This window comes from Gasterosteus aculeatus, chromosome 11 (assembly GCF_964276395.1).
Source record: "Gasterosteus aculeatus chromosome 11, fGasAcu3.hap1.1, whole genome shotgun sequence".
NCBI lineage: Eukaryota > Metazoa > Chordata > Actinopteri > Perciformes > Gasterosteidae > Gasterosteus > Gasterosteus aculeatus.
The window spans coordinates 2,850,237-2,872,290 of record NC_135699.1 but is presented as its reverse complement, the minus strand read 5'-3'; the positions used below and the strand labels follow the sequence as shown (position 1 = coordinate 2,872,290).

General features: G+C 46.0%; 2 protein-coding genes across 14 annotated transcripts in view; both read left to right on the top strand.

The window, feature by feature from the left end:
* The window catches only part of hoxb3a (homeobox B3a), a 71,707-nt gene that overhangs the window by 30,254 nt on the left and 19,399 nt on the right, over positions 1-22,054 (top strand). Inside the window, exon 3 of one of the 13 annotated variants that reach the window (XM_078084399.1) lies at positions 8,332-8,747. The exons of 8 other annotated variants lie outside the window; for them this stretch is intronic. The gene's annotated coding sequence lies outside the window, so the exon portion shown is untranslated. Of the gene's footprint in view, positions 1-8,331; positions 8,748-15,123; positions 15,422-16,314; positions 16,487-21,063; positions 21,603-22,054 lie in introns of those variants that run through there. 4 more of the 13 variants (XM_078084404.1, XM_078084397.1, XM_078084400.1 and 1 more) reach the window with 4 other exon arrangements.
* Positions 1,228-6,882, top strand: hoxb4a (homeobox B4a). Its single transcript, XM_040190253.2, has 2 exons — positions 1,228-3,486; positions 5,022-6,882. The coding sequence occupies exons 1-2, from the start codon at positions 3,021-3,023 to the stop codon at positions 5,321-5,323; spliced, it is 768 nt and encodes a 255-aa protein (XP_040046187.1). The 5' UTR covers positions 1,228-3,020; the 3' UTR covers positions 5,324-6,882.

Genomic DNA, 22,054 nt, shown 5'->3' with positions numbered 1-22,054 from the left:
CTCTGACGTTCTCCCTAAGGTTTCTTCCCGTTTTTCCCCATGAAAGGCTTTTCATTTTTTTGGGGAGTTTTTCCTCTGCCGATGTGAGGGTTTCAGGACACAGGATGGATGTGTACAGACTGTAAAGCCCTCTGAGCCAAATTTGTAATTGGCGATTTTGGGCTTTACAAAATTTAATTAATTGAATTGAATATCAGTATGATGGAAAGGCCACAAAAATAATGTAAAATAATAATAAAGGAAATAAATAAATGAACATTTTTAAAGGTTTTCTAAAATAAATAAATATACATTTTCATATATGTATACAATACATATATTACATTTGCAATTACATGAACACACATTTAAATTAAACTTGCATATACTTACATTTTAATATCGGCCCTCCTTTTTATTACTTTATAAGAGGTTCGAGGATGGACCGTTCTTCATTCTGCGTAGTGAAGGAACATTTATTCATGTATTCATTGGTCCATCCATTTTCCAGTTGAATCAGTCAGAACCATTTTTGATAGAACAGTGTTCCAAACGATCTGTCTTTGTCTTTCTTTCATTAAATCAAATCGTATCCATTCGGTTAGAGCGCTGCACCGTTGGAGCTGCCAAGATGTTCTTTTCTTTTTTTCCTCTTCTGTTTGTTTACAACTCTCTATGTGGTTGGATGTAAAGTTAAAGGGATATTTTGATTCTGGGTGAAAAACGGAGGAACGAACGACTTAATTGGGCAAATAAATATTCAAATTGATTAAAGAAAATGAAATGCTTGTTGTTATGAAGCCTAGAAACATGATGTTTCATTCCTTTGGCATTTACCATATACATTTTTATTGTTTTCGTTATTATAACAGCTAAAAAATATTACCAATGCGTATTATATGAGAACAAGGAGCATGTTCCTACAAATGTATTTTATTTCCCATATCTTATTTTATTTGCCAGTCAGTTCCTCGTCACCGTCTTGACTCCCGAGAAGTGTTACAACATTATAACATGATTGTATAGATCCCCACCAGCGGCAAGAGGGTCAGCGGGAGTCGGGAACAGTAGAGGTGGATGGAAATATTCCAGTGGCTTTGGCAGGGGGATTTTTATGAAAGCAATAAAAGTCCATCCACGGTGTAACCCTCGTGCCTCCAGAGAGGCGCTGTCTTCTATATCTACCCTGTAGATCCGGATTTGTGTAGAAATCATTAAAATAATCACAAATTCGCTTCTAGGGGAGTATATAGTGGATTTATACACGTCGGCAGCGATGGATCCAACGCCGGGAGGAGCAGCCTTTGAGCGGTTGTAGCGCCGGATGGATCGCTTCTCTACACGTGAAGCTTTCAAAAGTGGAACTGTACAGGTTCATAAAAACGTATTTTTCACGAATTTGTGACCTGCACGAATGAATTCATTTCAGGCCTCCATTACTGGTTTATTTTGACACGGTGATCGCCTCCACTTTAATGTACACTCAATCGAGACATCTATATCTTTATATATTTCGATCGTGTGTTTTTTTTCAGTTTTAAATGCCGCTTTCAGGTTGAATTGAACTCTTTTGTATTCATTATTTGTCCAGGTGAAAAATGATTGTCCGCTTTATAAAAAGGGGGTTGGTGTGAGAGGGAGGGGGTAAGATTTCGATTTAGAGACGGTCACTTTTCTCCAAACAAAGGACTTAGATATCTCCATCATTTTGCCTGTGTGTGTGTGTGTGTGTGTGTGTGTGTGTGTGTGTGTGTGTGTGTGTGTGTGTGTGTGTGCACCTTCAGTCCCACTGATAACCCCATAGACAGTGTCCTTTTTAATACAAAGAACACATATTTTTCTTCACATTTTATGCGTCTGTGTCGGATTATATAAGATCTTGGACGCGTGCTAAAAGTTTCTCTGTAAAACGTGTTACATAATGCTGGGAAATGTTGGAATTTCCGAGCGCCCTCGCTTTGCGCAGTGCAGGTTCAAGTTTCATTGTGTTCATTGAGTCTATTCGTGGCAATGAGAAAGTGGTCTGCATGTCGGCGCTATACAGACGTGTATTAGAGTTTAAGGGGGGAGGGTGGGGGGCAAGGCTATAAAAGTCAGCTAGTAGGAGCTCGTGACGGTTGAGGAGATGACTCCCCCTGCAGCATACCTGGCCGTTCATGCCAGGCAAAGGGCGCACTGGGTGCTGAGGGATGAGGGGGGACACAATGGAAGCACAGAGCCAGCCCGTGCTGGGCTGTCTTGCTCTCATCAAGCAAAGGTCTCCGTGAGATTTAGTAGGCCCGTGTAACCTGAATTAGTTGATGCATTTTTAATCGATCCTAAACAAGCGAGATTTATCTGACGCAGTGCTGGGTGGCGGCGAAGCACCCACGCCCCCCCACCCCCCCTCTCCGCTTTATTAGCGATTTAAAAGAAGAAGAAGAACGTCTACAAACACACACACATACATTTTACTCCAAGGGTAGTGCAGGCAACACGTTATATCCCCCCGAGCACTTTCCGCGGCTTCTTTCTTCTCTCCTTTTGGAGTCCCAGCCGGACGCGTAACAGGGGGAATGGGTTCATGACTTGTCATCTGTACTGTACTCTTATTGGGCGTAGAGACGCACGCGCTTCTGTGTGGTTTCCAGCTCGAGCAAGAATGTGTTTTCGGCACGTCGGACGCGCTTCTGTGGTTGTTGTGATCCTCTAGTTGCTTTAGAGCGGCATGCGCGCTGACATGTGGTGGAGGGGAACGCGGGGGGGGGCGCAGAGGGGACGATGTCAGGGAGGCTATGAATGCCCGCAAACGTAGGCCATATGATGATGCGCGTGCAGAGTCCGTGTATATGCTTAATCCCATTTCCTTATCCGGGGTTCATCCTTGAGGCGCACCATTGGCCGGCCACTCTCACGTGGTTTACTAACTTTGTTCACTTGACAGAAAAGTAGGAGGGTTCAACGGAACATGAATAACCGAAGAGAAAAGGGATGAGATATAAATTGTAGTTATATATTTTCCGAGTAGGTGCAATTCCACAAAAATACTGACATTAATTGCCATGAGCTCCTATTTGATCAACTCCAACTATGTGGACCCGAAGTTTCCCCCGTGCGAGGAGTATTCACAGAGCGACTATCTGCCCAGCCACTCTCCGGACTACTACAGCTCCCAAAGGCAGGAGGCTGCCGCCGCCTTTCAACCGGACTCCCTCTACCACCACCAGCACCACCCGCGGCACCAGAACCACCCCCAGCAGCACGGAGAACCACCGTACACGCCGTGCCAGCGTCCGGGGCAGCCCGCTTCGGTGGTGATGTCCCCGCGGGGTCACGTCCTCCCCGCGGCCGGGCTGCAGACGTCCGCCGTCCCCGAGCTGAACCACCGCTGCAACTCGGTGACGCCCAGCCCGCCGCCGCCCGCCGCCACTATCGGCCAAACGCCCCACGGCCACGACACGTCGTCCCCGACGAGCGCCAAGAACCCCGTCGTCTATCCGTGGATGAAAAAAGTCCATGTAAACATCGGTGAGTGCTACATGCCAACTTCTTCCTCCCTCTCCCCTCCCTCTCTCTCGCTGCGCCTTTGTGCCCGCCATGCAGTCCGCGAGGTGTCTCGCGTCTTGGGTCTCCGGCATCCCCTCCCCGTTTTCCGCTACAAGTAAAAAGAGAGTAGCCCTTGGGTCAAGATTTACGATCGTCTGTTTGCAGGGCCAATATAATTACACCCTCCATAAATTTTTATTACGCTTCTCCGCCGACGTGCTTTTTGAAGTCCGATCCCCGTCTGGTCGTCTCTAATTCCTCCGCCTTATGACAACTCAGACAGAGCCCTTAAGTTAGCGTTTATGCTTTGGTAATTTGATTTTAAGTGGTTGGCTTGTATAAACGGTGTGCTTTACTCTGTCGAGCCTTTCTTCCCTCCTCGTTGTTCCAGGAGAGGGGAAGTTTTATGGCAGCTGAAATATTCATGTTTATAGAGCCGTCCATAAATACGCTAATGTAAAAGCGAATAGCGCCAGTCTATTACGGCTCCTCGCTGTAACCTCCTAATAGACTTGCTGCATATGCGCGTTGGGACGTCTGGAGTTCGCCAGCACGACAATTTAACACCAACAACAACAACAACAACAACACTACACCCAATGCGACTTTTGTAGAGTCACCGTGATATGTTTACTGCGCCGTTTATTTTAGCTGTGAACAAACAGATGTTGGATCGCATCTAAGTTTTGGTATTTCTTAAGTCATCACCCACTCGGCCATTCGGTTTCGTTATGTAGCTTCTCCACCACCGCCCCACCCGCCCCCCCGTGTCCCCTTCACCAACAGCTGCCCCACTACCTTTATTCTCAATCAGTTTATATGAGGCAGACAGGCATCGTAGCCATTTTTTTCCGGGCATTTGAGCATCCGAACTGGGGAATAGAAACGTTCAGCCAAGTGGAAGGTTTTTGCTTTAAAAAAAAAAGAGACAAACCCAGATATCGCTCTTAAATTATAACATCTGGACACCGGCTTCAGGCTGGATGAGAGGATCCACGCCGCTGAAGGTCTGCAGTGACACCTGACAACGTGCGCGCGCACTTAAAACGTAAACCCTATAGTGTCAGACAAACGGGTTCCGCTGTTACAGCTGCGCTTGTGAGCGCCGCCAAACGGATTTGTTGGGAGGGATGGGAGTAATTTGAGGGTGTGCAGGGCTACAGCCATTTTGTATTCCATCAGCAGTTGGCCGTGGATTTATTTATCCTCATGGCACGCTCCCAATGCACTAACGTGTTTATTTCTCCACGGGGCTGGATGTGCTCTTCAGACGACACCGCCGCACATCTGGGCTGCGTCTTCTTAAACGAGCGCTCCGTTACAAAACAATACTAATGTTGCCATATGTTTTTAAAGTAGAATATTCTTACAGTAATGTGGCACTATTATAATATCGTGGAAACTACCGGCATTGCTATTATGAACGTCGGCGATATTTTGGCAGTGGATTGTAATGATTTCTTTTTTCTAGGAGTAGTTCATGATGTGATGGTCGTATTTCTATCGTTGTCCCACAGTAAACTCGAACTTCACAGGCGGTGAGCCGAAGCGCTCGCGGACGGCCTACACGCGCCAGCAGGTCCTGGAGCTCGAGAAGGAGTTCCACTACAACCGGTACCTGACGCGCAGGCGCAGGGTGGAGATCGCCCACACGCTTTGCCTGTCGGAGCGGCAGATCAAGATCTGGTTCCAGAACCGCCGGATGAAATGGAAGAAGGATCACAAGCTGCCCAACACCAAGGTCCGCTCCGGGACCAACAACAACAATACAAACTCCCAGGCTCTGACCGGCTCGCAGAACCGCGTCGGGCCCCTATAGCCCGTTTCGCAGTCTCTCTCACTCTTATGGTTTGCCCTCTCCGTGCTCCCAAAATGAAGGCCGAAGAGGCCGTCGCGCTTGGCACCGGAGCCCGCACTTTGGAACGGAATAACTCTGGAAGGATGGAGGGGTGGTGTGTTTGTGTGTGTGTGTGTGAGCGAGAGTGTGTGTGTTTGTGGGGGCGGGGGTGTTACTGCCGCTTGTTCGGCCTTGATTTTTGGCAAGGTAACACTCTTATCATATGACGGTACCCATTTATGAGAACACTGAAATTAACAAAAGAAGGCGAAGCAGGAGACTGAGTTCGCTTCCGTCCCCGTGGCCTCTCCGCCCCCCCTGCTTTTTATATGTCTGTCTTTTGTACCCCCCACCCCCTCTCTCTCCGCGGTGGCACAAAAGACGGTGTAGGCTGAGGATAACGTGTTCGCGTGCGTCTATTGGTGGGGGGAGGGAGTGGGGCAAAGATAGACCCACGTTCCATCTTGATTCATGCCGAGCTCGGGCCCCATTTGTCATGTTTACTCTGCAGGTACAAAGCAAAGGGGTGAACCTTGCTCTGCCCAATACCCAACTCCCCTCCCTAAAACCCGCCTGTGTTTTGTTTGACGACAAAATATAGCTTTTTGGGAAATTTCAATGGTAGTTATTTAATTTGTTAAATTCAGTGTTGATTGTAAAACGGTACTCTGTGCGTTTTAATTATTTTATATCGTTTTGAATGACAAGAAGCGTTTGCGTTGTCCGGTGATTGTTCGTTTCGTGATGTTATGTACAGGGAGACAGACTGACAGGGAGAATCCATCGATACTAAGGAACGTACCGAGCAGGGTTTATGAAGCTGCCTGATCATAATGATACTAATACCCAAACCAAAGTCCTGGTACAAGCAGCGCGAGAACCCATTATAAACGCAGCACTATGATACAATGTACTACCTATTACCTCAGTTCTACTTATATAAATATATATTTTTTTTATTTCTTTGGTCATCTTATTTCCTCTCACTCGTTCAATGAAGTGACAGCTGTTTGAGCTTTTTATATTTTTGAAAATGCGCGACACATTCTTATAATAATAATAATTATTATTATGACTTGCAATACAAGCCCTTTTCAATTATTATATGTTGAATATTCAAAATACTTGATGTAATTTAATTATATTCGATTGTTCCAGTCGTGGACATTGAAAAAAATATATAGGAGCTTTTAGTTGTTGCATGAATGATTTGTCTTTTTTCCCCCTTTCTATTTATGCACGGGCACTTCCTCGATCGTCCTCGCTTCTCCTCCTCCCTCTGTTCGGTCAGCTTGTTTTTACACATATAATTCTGCAAGTTTTGTGGTTTTTCTTCTTTAATTGATGCTATTTTATTTACATTCCAAAGATCACGTTTCTTTAGTTATTGATGGTGAGAATTATCGAGATGATGGTGTTGTTGAACATGTGACCTCCTCCGGTGTGTAAGTTGCTTCTCGCTCTGCTTATGCCTCCGTGTCTACCTTCCTATTATCTGTAAATAGTTCATAGAAATTTAAATAAACGACTTAAAAGGTAAATTCTCCATACTCTGTTATTTATTCTCTTTTTAGAACTTTTAGAATATTCCCCTCTCTCTCTCTCTCTCTCTCTCTCTCTCTCTCTCTCTCTATATATATATATATATATATATATATATATATATATATATACGTGCACACGCAATAAATCATTTTCATTTCACTGTTAGTTTTGCGTAAAAATGCACATAAGACCTCACATAAGGTCTTCGTGAGAAATCAGCAGCCTGCGATGATTAATCTGTGCCGGCGTGGAGTGATCTTGGTACATTACGTCCTGTAATCTCGTTTCAAGTCACAAACCGTCCCTCCGTTTCACTTCGGTTCTCCCGTTAATTTAACGGCTGCTCAGACAGGCTCGCACCGATCCGACCCCCCCCCCCCCCCCCCCCGTCCTTCTTGTGAAAAAAACAAACATTAAATTGTTCCTTGGTTTGTGGTCTTTCAATGCTTTAATGAGTGTACATTTTGGCACAACGCAGCCCCAGCCCCCATTCCCCACTCGTCCGTATCAGTGTTTCTTCGACCGGTGCTGCGCGCGCATGTGTGTGTATTTTTTATATATATTACAAAAAAAGGGAGCGGACCGGCGCCATAGCTCAAACCCTGACAACCAAATAGATAATCAACAAGACGAATGGCTTCTTTTGTAAGGCGCGGCTCTCGTATTAATTTTCATTTTCTTTTCTTTGAGCAGGTATCGAAAAATATAGAGCAAGAGGGAGGGGTTTGGGGTGGTAGCATTTCTCTCGATAAACTTTAAACAAAAAAGAAAAAAAAGTGTGGCCCTCTAAATTGGTACGGTTGTATTTCTCGGCCCAGAGGCGATTCACTATTACTTTTTGTAAAAAGACTCTCATTTATCTGTTTTCTCTGCAAAACGCCGCCACCTCCATCCGACTGTGACACCGCAATTTGCTTGAGCGTGCACACGCACACTGCGCAATTGTTTCAAAAGGCCTCACCCTCCGTGCACCTATGATCCCTGTTATATTAGTGCCACACGGAATTTAAATGTTTGATTTACTTATATATAAAAATACAAACCGTCCTTCACTCAAGTCTTCCAACCCCCCTTGCAAGAACACACACATGCGCCTCCCCAACTGCCCATAAAGCCCCTTAACGCGGTCCAAATGGAAATTAATGAATTTGCGTTCCAGGGGACAGCGCGCACAATAAACGTCCACCGTGGAATCTGTACTCTTTCTTAGCCTCCTTTATCAGCAGAGGCCTTCTGCCATTGCTGTGAATGGGCGAGGATCTTCTGTGAGGTTGCCCTCCCCCACCTCCCTCAACCCTTAAAAAAAGTTCACCGCCATTATTTGCCAGACAGCAGGGGACGGCACCTCAAGAAAAATGCGAGAATTATACAAGAAGGGGAAAAAAAAACATTAATCACATGTTCTTCTTTAAACACTTATCCTTCTTCTTCTCTATTGTCATCAGTCAGCCAAACACAGGACCCCTTCTGCCAGGAGAGAGAGACAGAGGGCAGAGGAACAGAGAGACAGACAAGGGAGGAGAAAAAAGACGTTTTGGAAGACAGTTGGAAGACCACCCCCTCTTCCTTCTCCCCCTCCCTCACACACAAGTACACCCCCACACACGCGCGCGCACACACACACACACACACACACACACACACACACACACACACACACACACACACACACACACACACACACACACAACCATACACAGTCAAGCACACGCGTCCCTTTACGAAACATCGGAAAGCTATTTTGACACCCCACAAGTATCCAACTATAAGAACGAAAAAAACTCCCAAGAAATCCCCTCGAGCCAGTCAGAGACTCCACGCGGCGGAAGAGAAGATGGACCACAGGTCCACGGCAGTGCTGGTAAGAGGCCTGGAAACTTTATTTGGTCTCACTCCTTTGCTTTATTTTGGCCCGCTTGGTGTTTTATGGTTGTATTGCCCCCCCTGCCCATTTGGGCAGGTGAGGCTGAGGCTTTTATTGCCGTGTGGTGCTTTGAATTTTAGAGCATGGGACTTTTGGAGTTGCGTGTTTGTGTTGGAAGGTGTGTGTGTGTGTGTGTGTGTGTGTGTGTGTGTGTGTGTGTGTGTGTGTGAGAGAGAGAGAGAGTTTACATGGAGCTTATATGCAGCTGCAAATGCTTGTGTTTTCTCGCTGGGTTTGTTGAACTGTTTTTTTTTTCGAAGATGCATCTCGATCTGTTGTTGTGCGTAACGCATGCGTCCTTTGCGCACGGGATTTGGGTTAATAGAAAGCTGTATGGATTTTAAGCTCATGTAGAGTTGACTTCACGTGGTTTAAAGGCAAGGGTTGGATGGAATATATAGCGCAGTTCCGAAAACACTCGAGCTATGACATAGTTGCCCGCGTGAACAACCGGAGGTTATTACGCTTTGGTTTTAGCTGTGTTTCCCTGTCGTATTGAAATTGCAAAACATACAATCTCGAAGGCTCTTTTACCAATAAGCAGCGAACTATCGCAGGTCCCGTACTCCGGTGGCAGGCAAGCAGCCTTTACGAAGCACACTCACTCTTTCGTGACCCCTGCAGAAATCAATAGCGTCCGGGATTTCCAAAAATAAAAAGCGGGGGTCTGATATGATACGTGGAGAGGTTAGAAAAACTAATGAGGGAAGTGCATAGGCGGTGGGAATCGAAAGGAAGGCGATGGAGGAGGAAGAAAATAAAATCGATGGCTGTGCCCGTACTACAAGCTGCGGCCTCAGAGGGTTCAACGAGGGGACACCTTCTTCTGACCGATGAGGTCCACTGCCTCTGAAGCCAGAAGCTGCCCCGTGATTACCCCGCTCCACACACACACACCACCCACACCCCCACCACTCCAGATCCCCCTTGACCTCGCAAGATTTTGCTACTCCCTCGGACTTACCCAAACCCACCCCCATCCCCCTCCCGCAGCCCGGATACTTAGTCATAACAGGCACTGTACCCCGGGGCAGAGAGTATCTCTGCTCCAAAAGACGGACAGCCCAACAAGTGAGCTCAGGGAAGGGGTCAGCAGCAGGTCACTGCTGACCGTCTGTTTGAGGGGGGTTGTGTTGACCAGAGCACGTTTCACTGCTCAACCCAAGCACAGGGATACCTTATTTTGTTAGCATATTACTTGCTCCCATCACAAAGATATAGTTTTGCCAATGTTGCATTTGTCAATAACTCCAACAGGCTCTTGCTGTGGGCCCTTGTGATGAGAAAGGTGATCTGACAGCGGGCAGCGGGAGAACTTGCAACTTGAGGCTGGACGTATTTGGACAGACTGGGGCTGTATGTAAACAGAGTGTCCCCTCCGGATTATCTTGCGGTAAAACTGCTTGGCTATGTTCTTGCTCCTTTTTTTGTGGTTCCAACCATGTTCACAATTATTGAGAGGAGACTTTCACACTATGTTTGGTAGTTCATAACATAATAAAATGATTCGCATAAGCTAATAATTAGAATATTGATACTAATGTAGAATGGATTATGAGCTGCAGCCACCATTATTTACCCGGATTGGCTGGATAATCTGACCTGCAGCTGGAAAAGGGTGATGTGGAGGACTGAGGCCACTGGACCTTCATTACCATTAAATGTGTCCGATACAGGATCTGCCCACTCAATTTTTACTTCATATGGTGTTGGCTCTGCAACTCCTTGAGCTGTCCATGTTTTCATTTCAGTCAGCATCCAAAGAATTATATATATATCACAAAACATCAGAGCTACAGGCTCCCCAAAGGGGAAAGTAAGAACCGCATCAGGAGTCCACAGACTAATTGTCCTGTAAATATATATATATATATATATATATATATATATATATATATATATATATATATATATATATATATATATCATCTTTGCACATTTATACAGTTTGATCTGACATCACATGCGAGAGAGGTCTGCACCGCTCGCAACTGGTTATGTTTTTAATTCATCTTTTGTTTTCAACTACTTGTAGGACGCTAAATAAGTCCGCTTACAGTAAATACATTGAAAAAAAATGTATTCACAGTGAAAACCTGAGGACGAATGTGGCAGATATTCGGCAAAAGGCAAACCAGTCTCACAGCAAAACGTGTCATAGCTACGTTGTGGACCAACGGTATTCTCTGCTTTCTTAAAATATTGTGTTTTTTCTTTTTTTGCTGAGGGAAAGTTGACAGTCACGTGATCTAGTTGCAAATGAAACGTTGTATTGTCACGCTTTCTCCCCAAAAGCGTGACAATACAACGTTGGTCCACAACGTAGCTGTTACACGTTTTGCTGTGAGACTGTAAGCGCATGCCGAACCAACACCAGCGGAGTTCCTTTTTCCGTCACTAAAATCAAATTAAACAGCTCTTATTGTCCATATTGTCTGCCCTGTTTGCCTTGTGTTTTCTGAAATGCTTGTCTGCATTGAACAGAAATAAGCAAGTAGCGTGATGAGACACGCTGAGACACCTTCAGACAGCTGGACGTCTTTGCGAGGAGACCAAATGGCAAACTCTGGTTTTCCTCATTTTGGTGTGAGGGCACGTGCCTGTTCATTGCAGTAAAACACAATCACGTGACACAAACAAAGGACGAAGGGAAACTACAGCTGCAGTTGCTTGGAACATAAATTCCAACGGACCAAATCTGATTTCTGCCCGGAGCTCGTGCAGGTTCATTCTTAAATTAAAAGTCGCGCTGCTCTGCATTAAAAAGGCCCACTGAGTAGAATCGACAGGTTTTTTTTTTACAGTTTAAGTCTCTTCCCGCCTCCACCTGTTAATACCGGTTTATTTTGTCTGATCAGAGAGGGAGATGTGCGCGTGTACATCTTAAAAACCCACTCGTATGTGAGAGAGCTTTACACTGGAAGCATTCCGGGTTTCACCACCACGCGTACAAATGTTGCGTGTGACACACACACACGTACAGTAAGTGGGCGCAGGAGTGAACACGTGCTTCAATCAAAGGCTGGCACGCACACGTATTTCTCTCTCTCTCTCTCTCTCGTTCTTTATTCCTCTCTCGCTTTCTGGCCCGGGGAGCCTCGTGGTGGTTAACTAATTGCTGGACAAATCACCGGCGCGTTTGAATTTACTATTCTGGAGAGTGCCAGGAGAAGGGAGGTCACGGTGCAGGCGCGCGGGCTGCAGGAGGAGGTCGTCGCGAGAGATATATGGCTGCCGGGCTTTTACTCTGTGTGCTCAGGGAGAGAGAGAGAGGGAGGGAGAGCGCGCGTGCAAGCCATTTCAAAATAGACACATATTAAGTATTAAAAGGAAAGAAACAAATATCGGGCGGCAGGTTGCAGTGCGCGTGTACACACAGGCCCGTGCCATGACATCTTAGGCCATGACTGCCGTATGGACATGCTGCTGCAATTTGAGCAGGTGTTATTTATGATTATTACTAATGGTAATACTCATAAATAGCAGCAACACATAATACCTCTCCACCGTTCTAGGTAAACGTGCTGCTGGCTGCGAGTTTAAAGCGACACACATCTCATCGTGTCGTCATGTTTTATTCTTGTTTTACATGAAACGTGGCAACCTGGAAGATCTGAACGCTCAATTAAAGCCATCTGCTGATTAATGCAGGTATAAAGGTATATTGTTGATAAATAAGTCATACAAATACGGCTTTTACCCAGTCTCCCACCGTCTCTGTGACGTCGCGTGTAGGGAACGGAAAGAAGCGTACCGCCTTACCGTCGCCGTTAGATGCGAATGATAAATAGGCTTATGGCCTATATTAATAATTGCGGCGTTACGCCCCACCCACTCCCCCGACGTTTACTCATAGATATTGACTGCTCCTATTTGAGCCTTTACAAGTGTACACAAGTTATATATATATATTATTTTTAGAGATTGCACGTTGATTGAAGGTTCAAAAAAACCGTTGCCGATTTAAAGGTTACATGTGATAAGAGCGATTGTTAATAATGATAATAATAATAATAATAACAACAATAATAATAACAAGCATAATACTCCTAATAATAATAATAATAATAAAAACGCAATGGGTGCGTTGACATTTTCGTTTCTAAAATGCTACTTGCTTTCGAGTTCGATCCGTTTCTGATTCCGTTGAGAACTACCGAGTATTGTTTGGGTGTTGTTCTACCGTACGGCTCGGACTTTGGCCGGGGGGCCTCGCCCCCGTGCCATCCCATAATATTAGGTGAAGGAAATATCTTGCGCGGGGAAAATGTTTTTAAAAAACGGCTGTGCGCTTGCAACTGTTTTGTGACAGATTTACGAGCTATTGAAAGGCGAGATGTAGGGTTCGGTAAATCAATCTCGCTCTCTCTCTACTGTCTTTGTCTGTCTTGCTCTCTAGAGCTGATTAGTCCGGCATTAAGAATAACTACAATAACAATAATAATGGTGTAGTTAATAAAATAATAATAACATGTTAAAGACTTCTAGTGTAATAAAAAGACACTTAATAACCTTGCTCACACTTTGATTTTATGGCCATTATCCATAATGACAAAGAGACTATTTCAGTTTTTTTCTTTTTATTCAGGGCTCAGTTAATCATCAACGATGAGGAAGACCCTACCTCTCTCAATCCATCACCGACCGAGAAGACCCCCAAGATCCCAAAGAATCCCCACTTTTAATTATGAGGTGTTTGGTTGGATTCCAATAGGTGTTAAAAATACCGGTTTCTATTACCAGCGAGTCATGCTGTTTTAGGGCGAGGTGAATCAAAAAGAAATCTGTAACTTTATTAAATGCAATTTTGTTAAATGAATAATGCTAATTCATTATTTTCTCTATATAAATATCTAGGTAAATCGTGTCGCAAAGACATCCCTTTGTGTTTGGCACACACCACTCCCAACCATAATAATTCGGATGTTTATGACCTCGGAATGGATTTTGTAACAGCTTCGCATGCGGCTGTGCCAAGTTTACACAGAGCTGACTGCTGTCGGGCCGGCGCGTGGCTCTCCGCCTATATTTATCTTTTGCTGTTGTGTTCACACTGATTTATAATTTATGGCCGTGCAGACGCCATCATCCCCGCCGCAAATGTTGGATTTCAATTTTGTTTTGGTTAAAAAAAAGCAAAATAAATGAATTAACACAAGCTGTTTCACCGATGAAGAACTCATAATTATCTTTTATTTTATTTCTACGTTTTGTCGTCACTTCGTCCGTGGTCTCCAGCCTGCTGTGGCTCTAGCGGGTTTATGCAGTGTGTTTATTGTGGCATGTTATCTACCTGCTGAATACGCGGATTTGGAAAATTAGCAATTTTGTAAAATGCTGAACGCACTGAGGGGACACCGCCCGAGCCATGGTTTGACCTTGTGTTTCTTCTGGTTAGCCCGGTTAGCCTTTTCTTGCACAATCTAGAGATCTATTGTTCTGCTGCAAGGGCTCGAGCTCCGCACTGGGACACAGAAAAGAAACCCTTGGCTCTATTGTTGCTGCCCCTGGCGCGGCCTCGCCGCGGGGTTTGGTCTCCTCGTCTGTGTCCCTCTGGCCTTCCTTGGGGTTCCTCTTGAAAAGCTCCGGCGTGCTACCGTTCCGTTCCACTCCTGAACGTACCCTTCGTCTAAATGCATTAGAGCGCGTGTCTTGTTCCCGGGAAGGAATGGCCGCCATCCTCTACAGATTTTCGAAAACATTTCTGGAATTTGTAATGATTAAACAGTTTAGGTCTGTTATATTCTAAGCTGAGCTCCACCTCAATTAAAGCAAGGGAAATAAATCGGTAATGCTCAGCAGTGATGAGAAAGAAAATGTGCTCGTAATTTGCTTCCGAACCGAATATTCCCAACCAAACACATTGAAATATGAGACCCCCCACTTGTTCTGTCGACTAAGAGCGAGCTCACAGTGAGGGATAACGGAGAAAGAGTCTGGCGGCTGGTCATTTTTTAGAAACGGTGGGTGACAACCATCTTTTATCGGGGACTCTCCGCCCGCCAGCCGCGGGCCAGAGCGGGTGTTCCCTCACACTGAACATCGGGGCTTCCCGTTTTTATTATTTCTTCTTTTAGTCACAGTCCCGCATGCGTGAACTGGTCCGGATGTGTCCCACAAACGGAGTGCAGAACCCCTTACCCTCAATTCCAACCGACCACCGATAACGATATATATAAAGCAAGTGCACGTGTGTGGGATCGTGCGCGCACGCGGGTGTGTGTGTCATCGAGAATCCAACTGTTCTCGAAAAAAAAACACGAGCCCCCCCTGTAGCAGCGTGAGGGGGGAGAGACACCGAGAAACGCAGACTGAGAGAGAGAGAGGGGAGAGAGAGGGGGGGGGGGGGAGAGAGAGAGAGAGAGAGAGAGAGAGAGAGAGAGGGGGAAGAAAAAAGAGAGGAGGCTGCAATAAAACAAAAATTGGACGGGTTTGCGTCTTGCGGGTCTTTGTGGACACCGTGAGTATTGCGGAAGGAAGGTGGATTGCATGGGGAGAGACCACACTTCTTCTGCCGCTTGTTCTTCTTCTTCTTCCTCACCTTGCACGCCGCCTCGCCGCCTTCGCCCGCGTCCCTCTCCCAGTGAATCACAGGCTATTTTAACATCGTGGTAAATATGCCCCCCACGCACAAAATGCCCGTCTTTCGACGTGTTATTTCCTCCATCGTGCATGTTGCTTTCGTGTTGTTTACACATCTCACCCCCCCCCCCCCCCCCTCCACCACCCATCATCATCAGCCATTGTTTATAGGTTTCCGAGCGGTGCAGCAAGGCTGCCCGCCGACCGGGGAGTGTGTGTGCGTGTGTGTGAGAGAGAGAGAGAGGGAGAGAGCGGGGGGGAGGGAGCGAGAGAGAGAGCGAGGAGAGCGATATGAGCCGGTGGCTGTTCATATTTTAAGGAGCTCTTGGATTATTCTTCTCCATCTTACTACGATCACCTCCTGTCTGCCTCTATATGTCTCTCTATCTGCCCGGTCTCTCTCTCTCTCTCTCTCTCCTCTCCCCTTGCCAAGCCTCTTCTCTTGATTTATAGTGAGGCGGCGTGTCAGCGTGCGGCCGGGCTGCCGTTGTGTATTTGTGAGGGAGTGTTGTTGTTAACGGCGCCGTCCACGATAAATCACGCGTTTTGACGGTCGATGGACCGATGATACACTGGAACGAAGAAGAAGGAAGAGACGTCAAGGGCTCTTTTTTTCTGATCCGGTGCTTTCTTTCTCTGTTCTACATCTTCATACGCGCACACAACACACTTTCAACCTTGATTATTACCCCGGTTGATTTCCTTTTTTCTTACTCAGAATGTAAATGGCTGTAGCCCAGAGTGGCGAATTGCCGCGCCGACCAATTAACGATTTGTTGAAGTGTGGCGCACCGAGCACGCGTTTGGCCCGCTGTGAAATCTGATTAAAAACTCACGAGGATCTGTGGGCCAGTGAAATCCCATCCATCTAACAGAGGAGCGAGGGCGGATCCAACTAGCTCGGCCAGGGGAAGTGTAGCTCAAATAAACGCCGGTTCGAGTCCAGGTCTTATCAGGCTCGAATGAGCCCCTCAGGCGGAGTTGTGCAATGATTAAAAATGTGCGCGGCGAGAGACATCCAGCGAAAATCAACTCGGCTGTGGGTTTCATGTCCACTTTATTCGGGCTTCACCACCATGACCTCGCTCATAATGGTAGAGTGGATATCTTTATGTATTTGCTGCTGGTTTATTGTATTTACATGTTCTTTACGATACCCTCACTCTTGATTTCTTTTTTAAAACAATACGTTGTTTCTCTATGTTAATAGTTTCTTTGGATGTCTGCTAGAATGCAGCTGAGCGCCATTTTTCATGTCAGCGCTCAAGTGTCTCTGCCTTTGCTCAAACCTGTCACCGTGAATCAGACTTTCTTCTTCTTCTCATTTTCCTTCTCTTTGTTGTAGAGGTCAAATAAGATGCGGGCATTATTCATTTTCATTTTTTCGCAAAGTTAATATTTACATGGATTTAATTTCCATCGGTGTAATTCTATTAGCAACAAAGGGAAGGGAAAGGAAATGTTGATTTGGTCCTGAATCTGCATAGTGCTGGGGACCCATACGTTTTTTTATTGCACACACACAAAATTAGTTAAGACAATTTTCGATCGGCATTGTGATCGTAATAGTTCATGCATCCATGCCTACCACAGTAGACCTTACGTTAACCACATACATTGTTTGCGCGTTTTTCCCTTTTTTACGTAACCGTGCAGAGAGAGAGAGAGAGAGAGTTGCAGCCTCTTGTCTGATTAAGACGATCGGCTGCGCGTGGCTGGTTGGGACTGAAAGAACCCCTTAGATGTGAACAATGTGAAAAGAGCGTGTCACGCTTTAGCTTGTGTCATGTCGGGCACGTGACCTCCATCGAGTGACTGTGCTGTTCTGCTGGCGAGATAGTTTCCACATCAAAACCCAGGTGAAAAAGTTCCATTATATAAACACAAGTATACCAAGCGGCGTTGAGAAATGAGAGCTTGTCGGAATCCTCCAGCAGCAGAACTGTGTGTTGTAGTATTTGTATGTGTGTGCGTGTGTTCCTTAACATGGTTGTGAAAAGGCATGTTTGTAACCGTATTGTGAAAAAAATCCAACCGGCAGATCCGTCTCCACGTTGTTATGAAGTCACATAACGTTCCAGCTTAAATCTAACTTTAAATTACACAAACGTGTTGAGGGATAAAGTGCAAGAGTCTAGTCTCACCGCCCTTCTCATGAGATGGGGGCGGTTTTTCTGTGGTTAAAAATGTTTGGCCGCAGCGACTAATGTGCAGACAATAATGACTTTTTTTTCGATTAAGCTATTATGGTGCTTTGTTATTATCATTATGTCTGAACCGCTTCTCGTTGTTTTCAGTTAAAAGTGTGTTGAGGGCGGAGGTATGTGTGTGTTTGTATGGGTGCGTCTTTAGCCGAACTGTGAGCCGCTGAGCTCAGAGGGAAGCGTCACCGGGAAGTTCCGTTCTTGCGCTTGAACTCACTAAAACAAGGTTATACATTGGTTTCTACTGTGATTGAGGCATCCGGTTGATGGTCAAAGACAAGGTCGCGTCTGAGGGACGCGCACGACGACAGGCGGACAAGGCGCATCTTCCCACTCACTGCCCAGTGAATTGGCAGCCATATTGTCTCCCTTATTGTTCGTTTCCCACGAAAGGATACAAAATGCGCGGACTGGGCGTTTCGGGGAAAGGGGGAATATCTTCCAAAAAAAGTATATACGTAAATATATATGTGGCGGATGGTGGGTTTGTTTTGGTAGGGCCAACCAATCAGTTTCAGTATGATTTAACGCAAAAAAAAGGTTATCAAATACACATAATTACTTTACAGTTAAATATTTAACTTTTATTTATGTTTATGTTTAACATAAATAATAGACATCTTATTCAAACAATTCAGTATATAATAAATATATAAAACAATATGATATGACTACCATATCGTAACTATGATAAATATACAATATGAATATATTATATTAGAGGATAAATATATTCGTCAAACCGCGTATCCTGCACACGGTGTGTGTGTGTGTGTGTGGGGGGGGGGGGGGGGGGGGGTCTATCCCAGCCAACTTGGGCAAAAGACGGGGTACTGGTCGCCAGCCAATCGCAGGGCTACACAGAGACACACAACCATTCACACCCACATTCACACACCTACGGCAATTTAGAGTCCCCAATTAACCTGATCCCCAGAGCATCTCTTTATTACAATATAAATATATTTATACAAAATCTAATTCATATGCATTGAGATGCACCTATACATCAGTGTGTTGAGGACAGACCAACTCAAAAGCCCCACAAAACTTCACACAATTAATTATTTCGATGGTTTTCATCCATGTCCCGGTTGTGTGTCGTCACCGCAGTCCAGTGTTCATCGCTGCGGTCAACCAGCCGACGGCGTTAGCACGTAGCTAACTAGCTAGGTAAAACTCCCAGGTGTAGAAGTCTCTACAGAAGCGTTACATGTACTGCTTCCCTTTCACGCCGGTCGGTTGTCTGGTCTGGGTCCGGCTGTTTTACCTCTCGTTTTTCCGGCAAAGTTCTTCTCTCGTACCGACGTCCGGTCTGGTCTTCTCGGTAGGACACTGCACGTGGTCGCTCTTGCCATCTAAATGGGCGCGTTGCGAGACTCGCCCTGACGTGAGCGCAGCACGCCCAAATCTCAAATGTATTTTAGGACGCTGAAACGATAACGTCACTCATTTATCTTCATCTTTAACTGCTTCTTAGACCCGTCGCTTTGGGACCGTGCTCGAGCCCAGCTGAGACACTCAGACAAGCGTGCAGGAAAAGCATATATTTTGCGCAGATGTCTTAATTTACAAATATTACTGGGTATATAATCCGCGTTTCAAAATCACACACATTGACTATTTGTAAAATGTATTTTATTTATTTAATTAATTTAATGTATGTATTTAATATAGTGAACAACAAAAATTATCATTTCCCTTTTTCCCGTCGCTCATGGTGCGGCCACGCCCCCATTGCCCTCTATGGACCATATATATATAGGAATAGGAAGGAATTTGTGTATATATGTATATGTGTATATATATACAAATTCCTTGACCGCGCTATGACCTGGCAAGAACCAGGGGAGTTGTATATATGAATACAATATAAAAAATAAAGAATAATCCATAATATAAATTATTTCGTTGAGTACACCTTTGAAATGCGCAGTTCTGCCCGAGTATTCCAGCTATACAAATGAAAAAACAGCAACAACAAAAGCAGCAACAGGAGAACGGGAGGAATGGCAGCCGCTCGGTTTAAATATGAGCAGAGATGGCTCGGAAAGAGTCCGACATAAATCAGTACAGCGCTCGCCCTCATAAATCTGCATCGGGACTTTAACGAGCAGAAGATTTGAGTGTGCGAGAAACCAAAACACGCTGGTTAAAGGAGCCTCCGCGAGGCTGAGATTCTCCACCGTGATTTATCTCAATAGAGACAATTGATCCGCTAAAATACCGACAGCATTCATATTACAATACATGAATATTATCTAACCTATATCCCAACGTGCCTTATCTCATAGTCTCGTGCTCCATATGCCAGGTGTACTTCCGGGCTCTCGCGCGGAGATGATTACCCGTTTGGAAATAAATCAATAAGAACCTTCGCTCTAATTTATAATCGGCTGAGCGAGAGTAGTGATTCAAAGCGCACGAGAGATTAGCGACTGAAGCCATACGCAGAGCCCGCGAGCTGCTGTTTTCCTCTTCTCTTTCCCCTCTCCTTCCTGCGCACAACTGGTCAGGGGAACCGCATGCACAAGAGCGATAAGAGAAACGGCGAAGCTGCAAATATTTCCACGAAACACTCCTGTTTTTACATTATATCGCGGTGGGTAAATACATACAAGTAACTAAACTTCCTCGCTTTGTCTCTCTTGGGTGTGGGGGCGGGGGCAGTGAAGATACGTGTGGGCAGATAACATGGACGCGCGCGAGAGAGAGATAATATCCAATTGCGCCTGTTTTTAAATTACGTATGAATTGTATTTGAAAATAATGTCCACAACCACAAAATTGCTCCCATTAACATATATGTGTCCAAAATGCCCCAACAACTGACCTCCAAAGAAAGCTCACGAGAAAATGTGTCTATTTTAAATATGTCAGGCGAAGCCAGGTATCATTTCAGAATTTAAAAGTCAATATTTTTCCCCACTGCATCTTCTCTGTTTTGCCGTCATCGGTGACAGTGAAACGGACGGTGAAAGGCAATCCTCTCCGCTCTGATCGCACTCAGTTGGACGCCATGTAACAAACAACATCTGGCCGTCAGGCCCCCCATGCACCTCAACCACACTCAGGACAACAACCAGAACCACTTCCAGACGCCAACCCCCTGGTTCTTGCCAGGCCATAGCGCGGTCCAGGAACCAGCACACCCCAGCAGAGCCCGCGAGGGGCGAGGAAGCGGGAGTCGCAGGCCCAGAATCGCCGAGGCGATATAAACGCGCGTGAATGGGAGGCTTGGCCATTTTCACAGGCGGATCTGGAGTATTTTGGTTTGCGTAGGTTACACGGATCAACGCGGAGGGTCTAAAAGGCATCGGCGTGCGTTTAGGTGGCGCGAACTCCGCCAGCGGGAAGGAAGGGGGCGATGTGAAGGAGAGCGCAGAGAGAGCAGGTCAGTGAGGAATAGAGTCGGAGCAGGGGAGCCCGGGGAGGAAGCATTAGCACGGTCCAGGAAAGAAAAATCCAGTCAGAGGAAACGGCTCGCATGGAGGAGCCGGCGCTGCTGCCCGCGAGGAAGAAGAAAACGCGGCAGCCAGCTACAAGGAAGGATTTTAGGGCACAGGGGGAGGGAGCGAGCGAGCGCGCGCACGCTGCGTGCGTGCTTTTAGGGTAAAGGGTAAAGTATCGCATACCGAGCAGTCGCCGAACGCTCGCGCGCTGGAGCTGTAGACTTTGATTGTTGGAGATTAATGGCGGAGCCGACTTGAGATTTATGTTTTTTTCCTCAAAGCGGCTTTTATAAAACGCCTGTCGTCCCCTGACAGATGCGTTCTGATGGAGACGCCGTGACAACGGCAGCCAAGACTGGGCTTCATCGAATAGTATACGATAGGATTTATTACAAAATAAATGATAATATTACAAAACAAGTAAATATCCGTCCAGGTTCTTTCCGACGATGGATTGATTCTCATGCTCTTCTCCATTCCGCGTGCGCGTGTTTATCCTGGAGGGGGAAACGCTCACCCTGCACCAGGAGGTGAGACATGCCGAGAGAGAGGAGGTAAGGTCTGCCGGGATGCTTCTGCCTCACCTTTCCGGTGTGCCCCCCCCCCCCCCCCACACACACACAATTCTGTCTTACGCACTCCACCGCTCGACATGTCATTAATTATCTGTTGTGTGACCGCAGTCTCCCTCGAACTGCCCGGGATTCACAAGCGTCCGCTCTGGTTGTTTGAACGGATGCCCCAGAAAGACAGTGCGCATTGGACGTACACACCGTCATTGAAGAATCATTCTACTACAATGGCGTGCAGTGTGTGGACAGAGATCCTTGCGTTTCTCCCGGAATGAGTCGCGTTGAATGGGGGACCCGACGGCTAGGTGTGAAGAGAGAAGCTGCACGTTAGCAGCTCATTGATTTATGACAGTGTGAACAGATTGTTTACTCGAGAAACCGCCCGCTTCTCTCTCTCTCTCTTGCCCTCTCTCCCCTATCCACAAACTGCATCC

Excerpts from the sequence above, each read along its gene's own strand:
- hoxb4a (XM_040190253.2), top strand. The coding sequence starts at position 3,021 with ATGAGCTCCTATTTGATCAACTCCAACTATGTGGACCCGAAGTTTCCC. Across the intron at positions 3,487-5,021 it reads AAAAGTCCATGTAAACATCG|TAAACTCGAACTTCACAGGC; the intron begins GTGAGTGCTACA and ends GTTGTCCCACAG.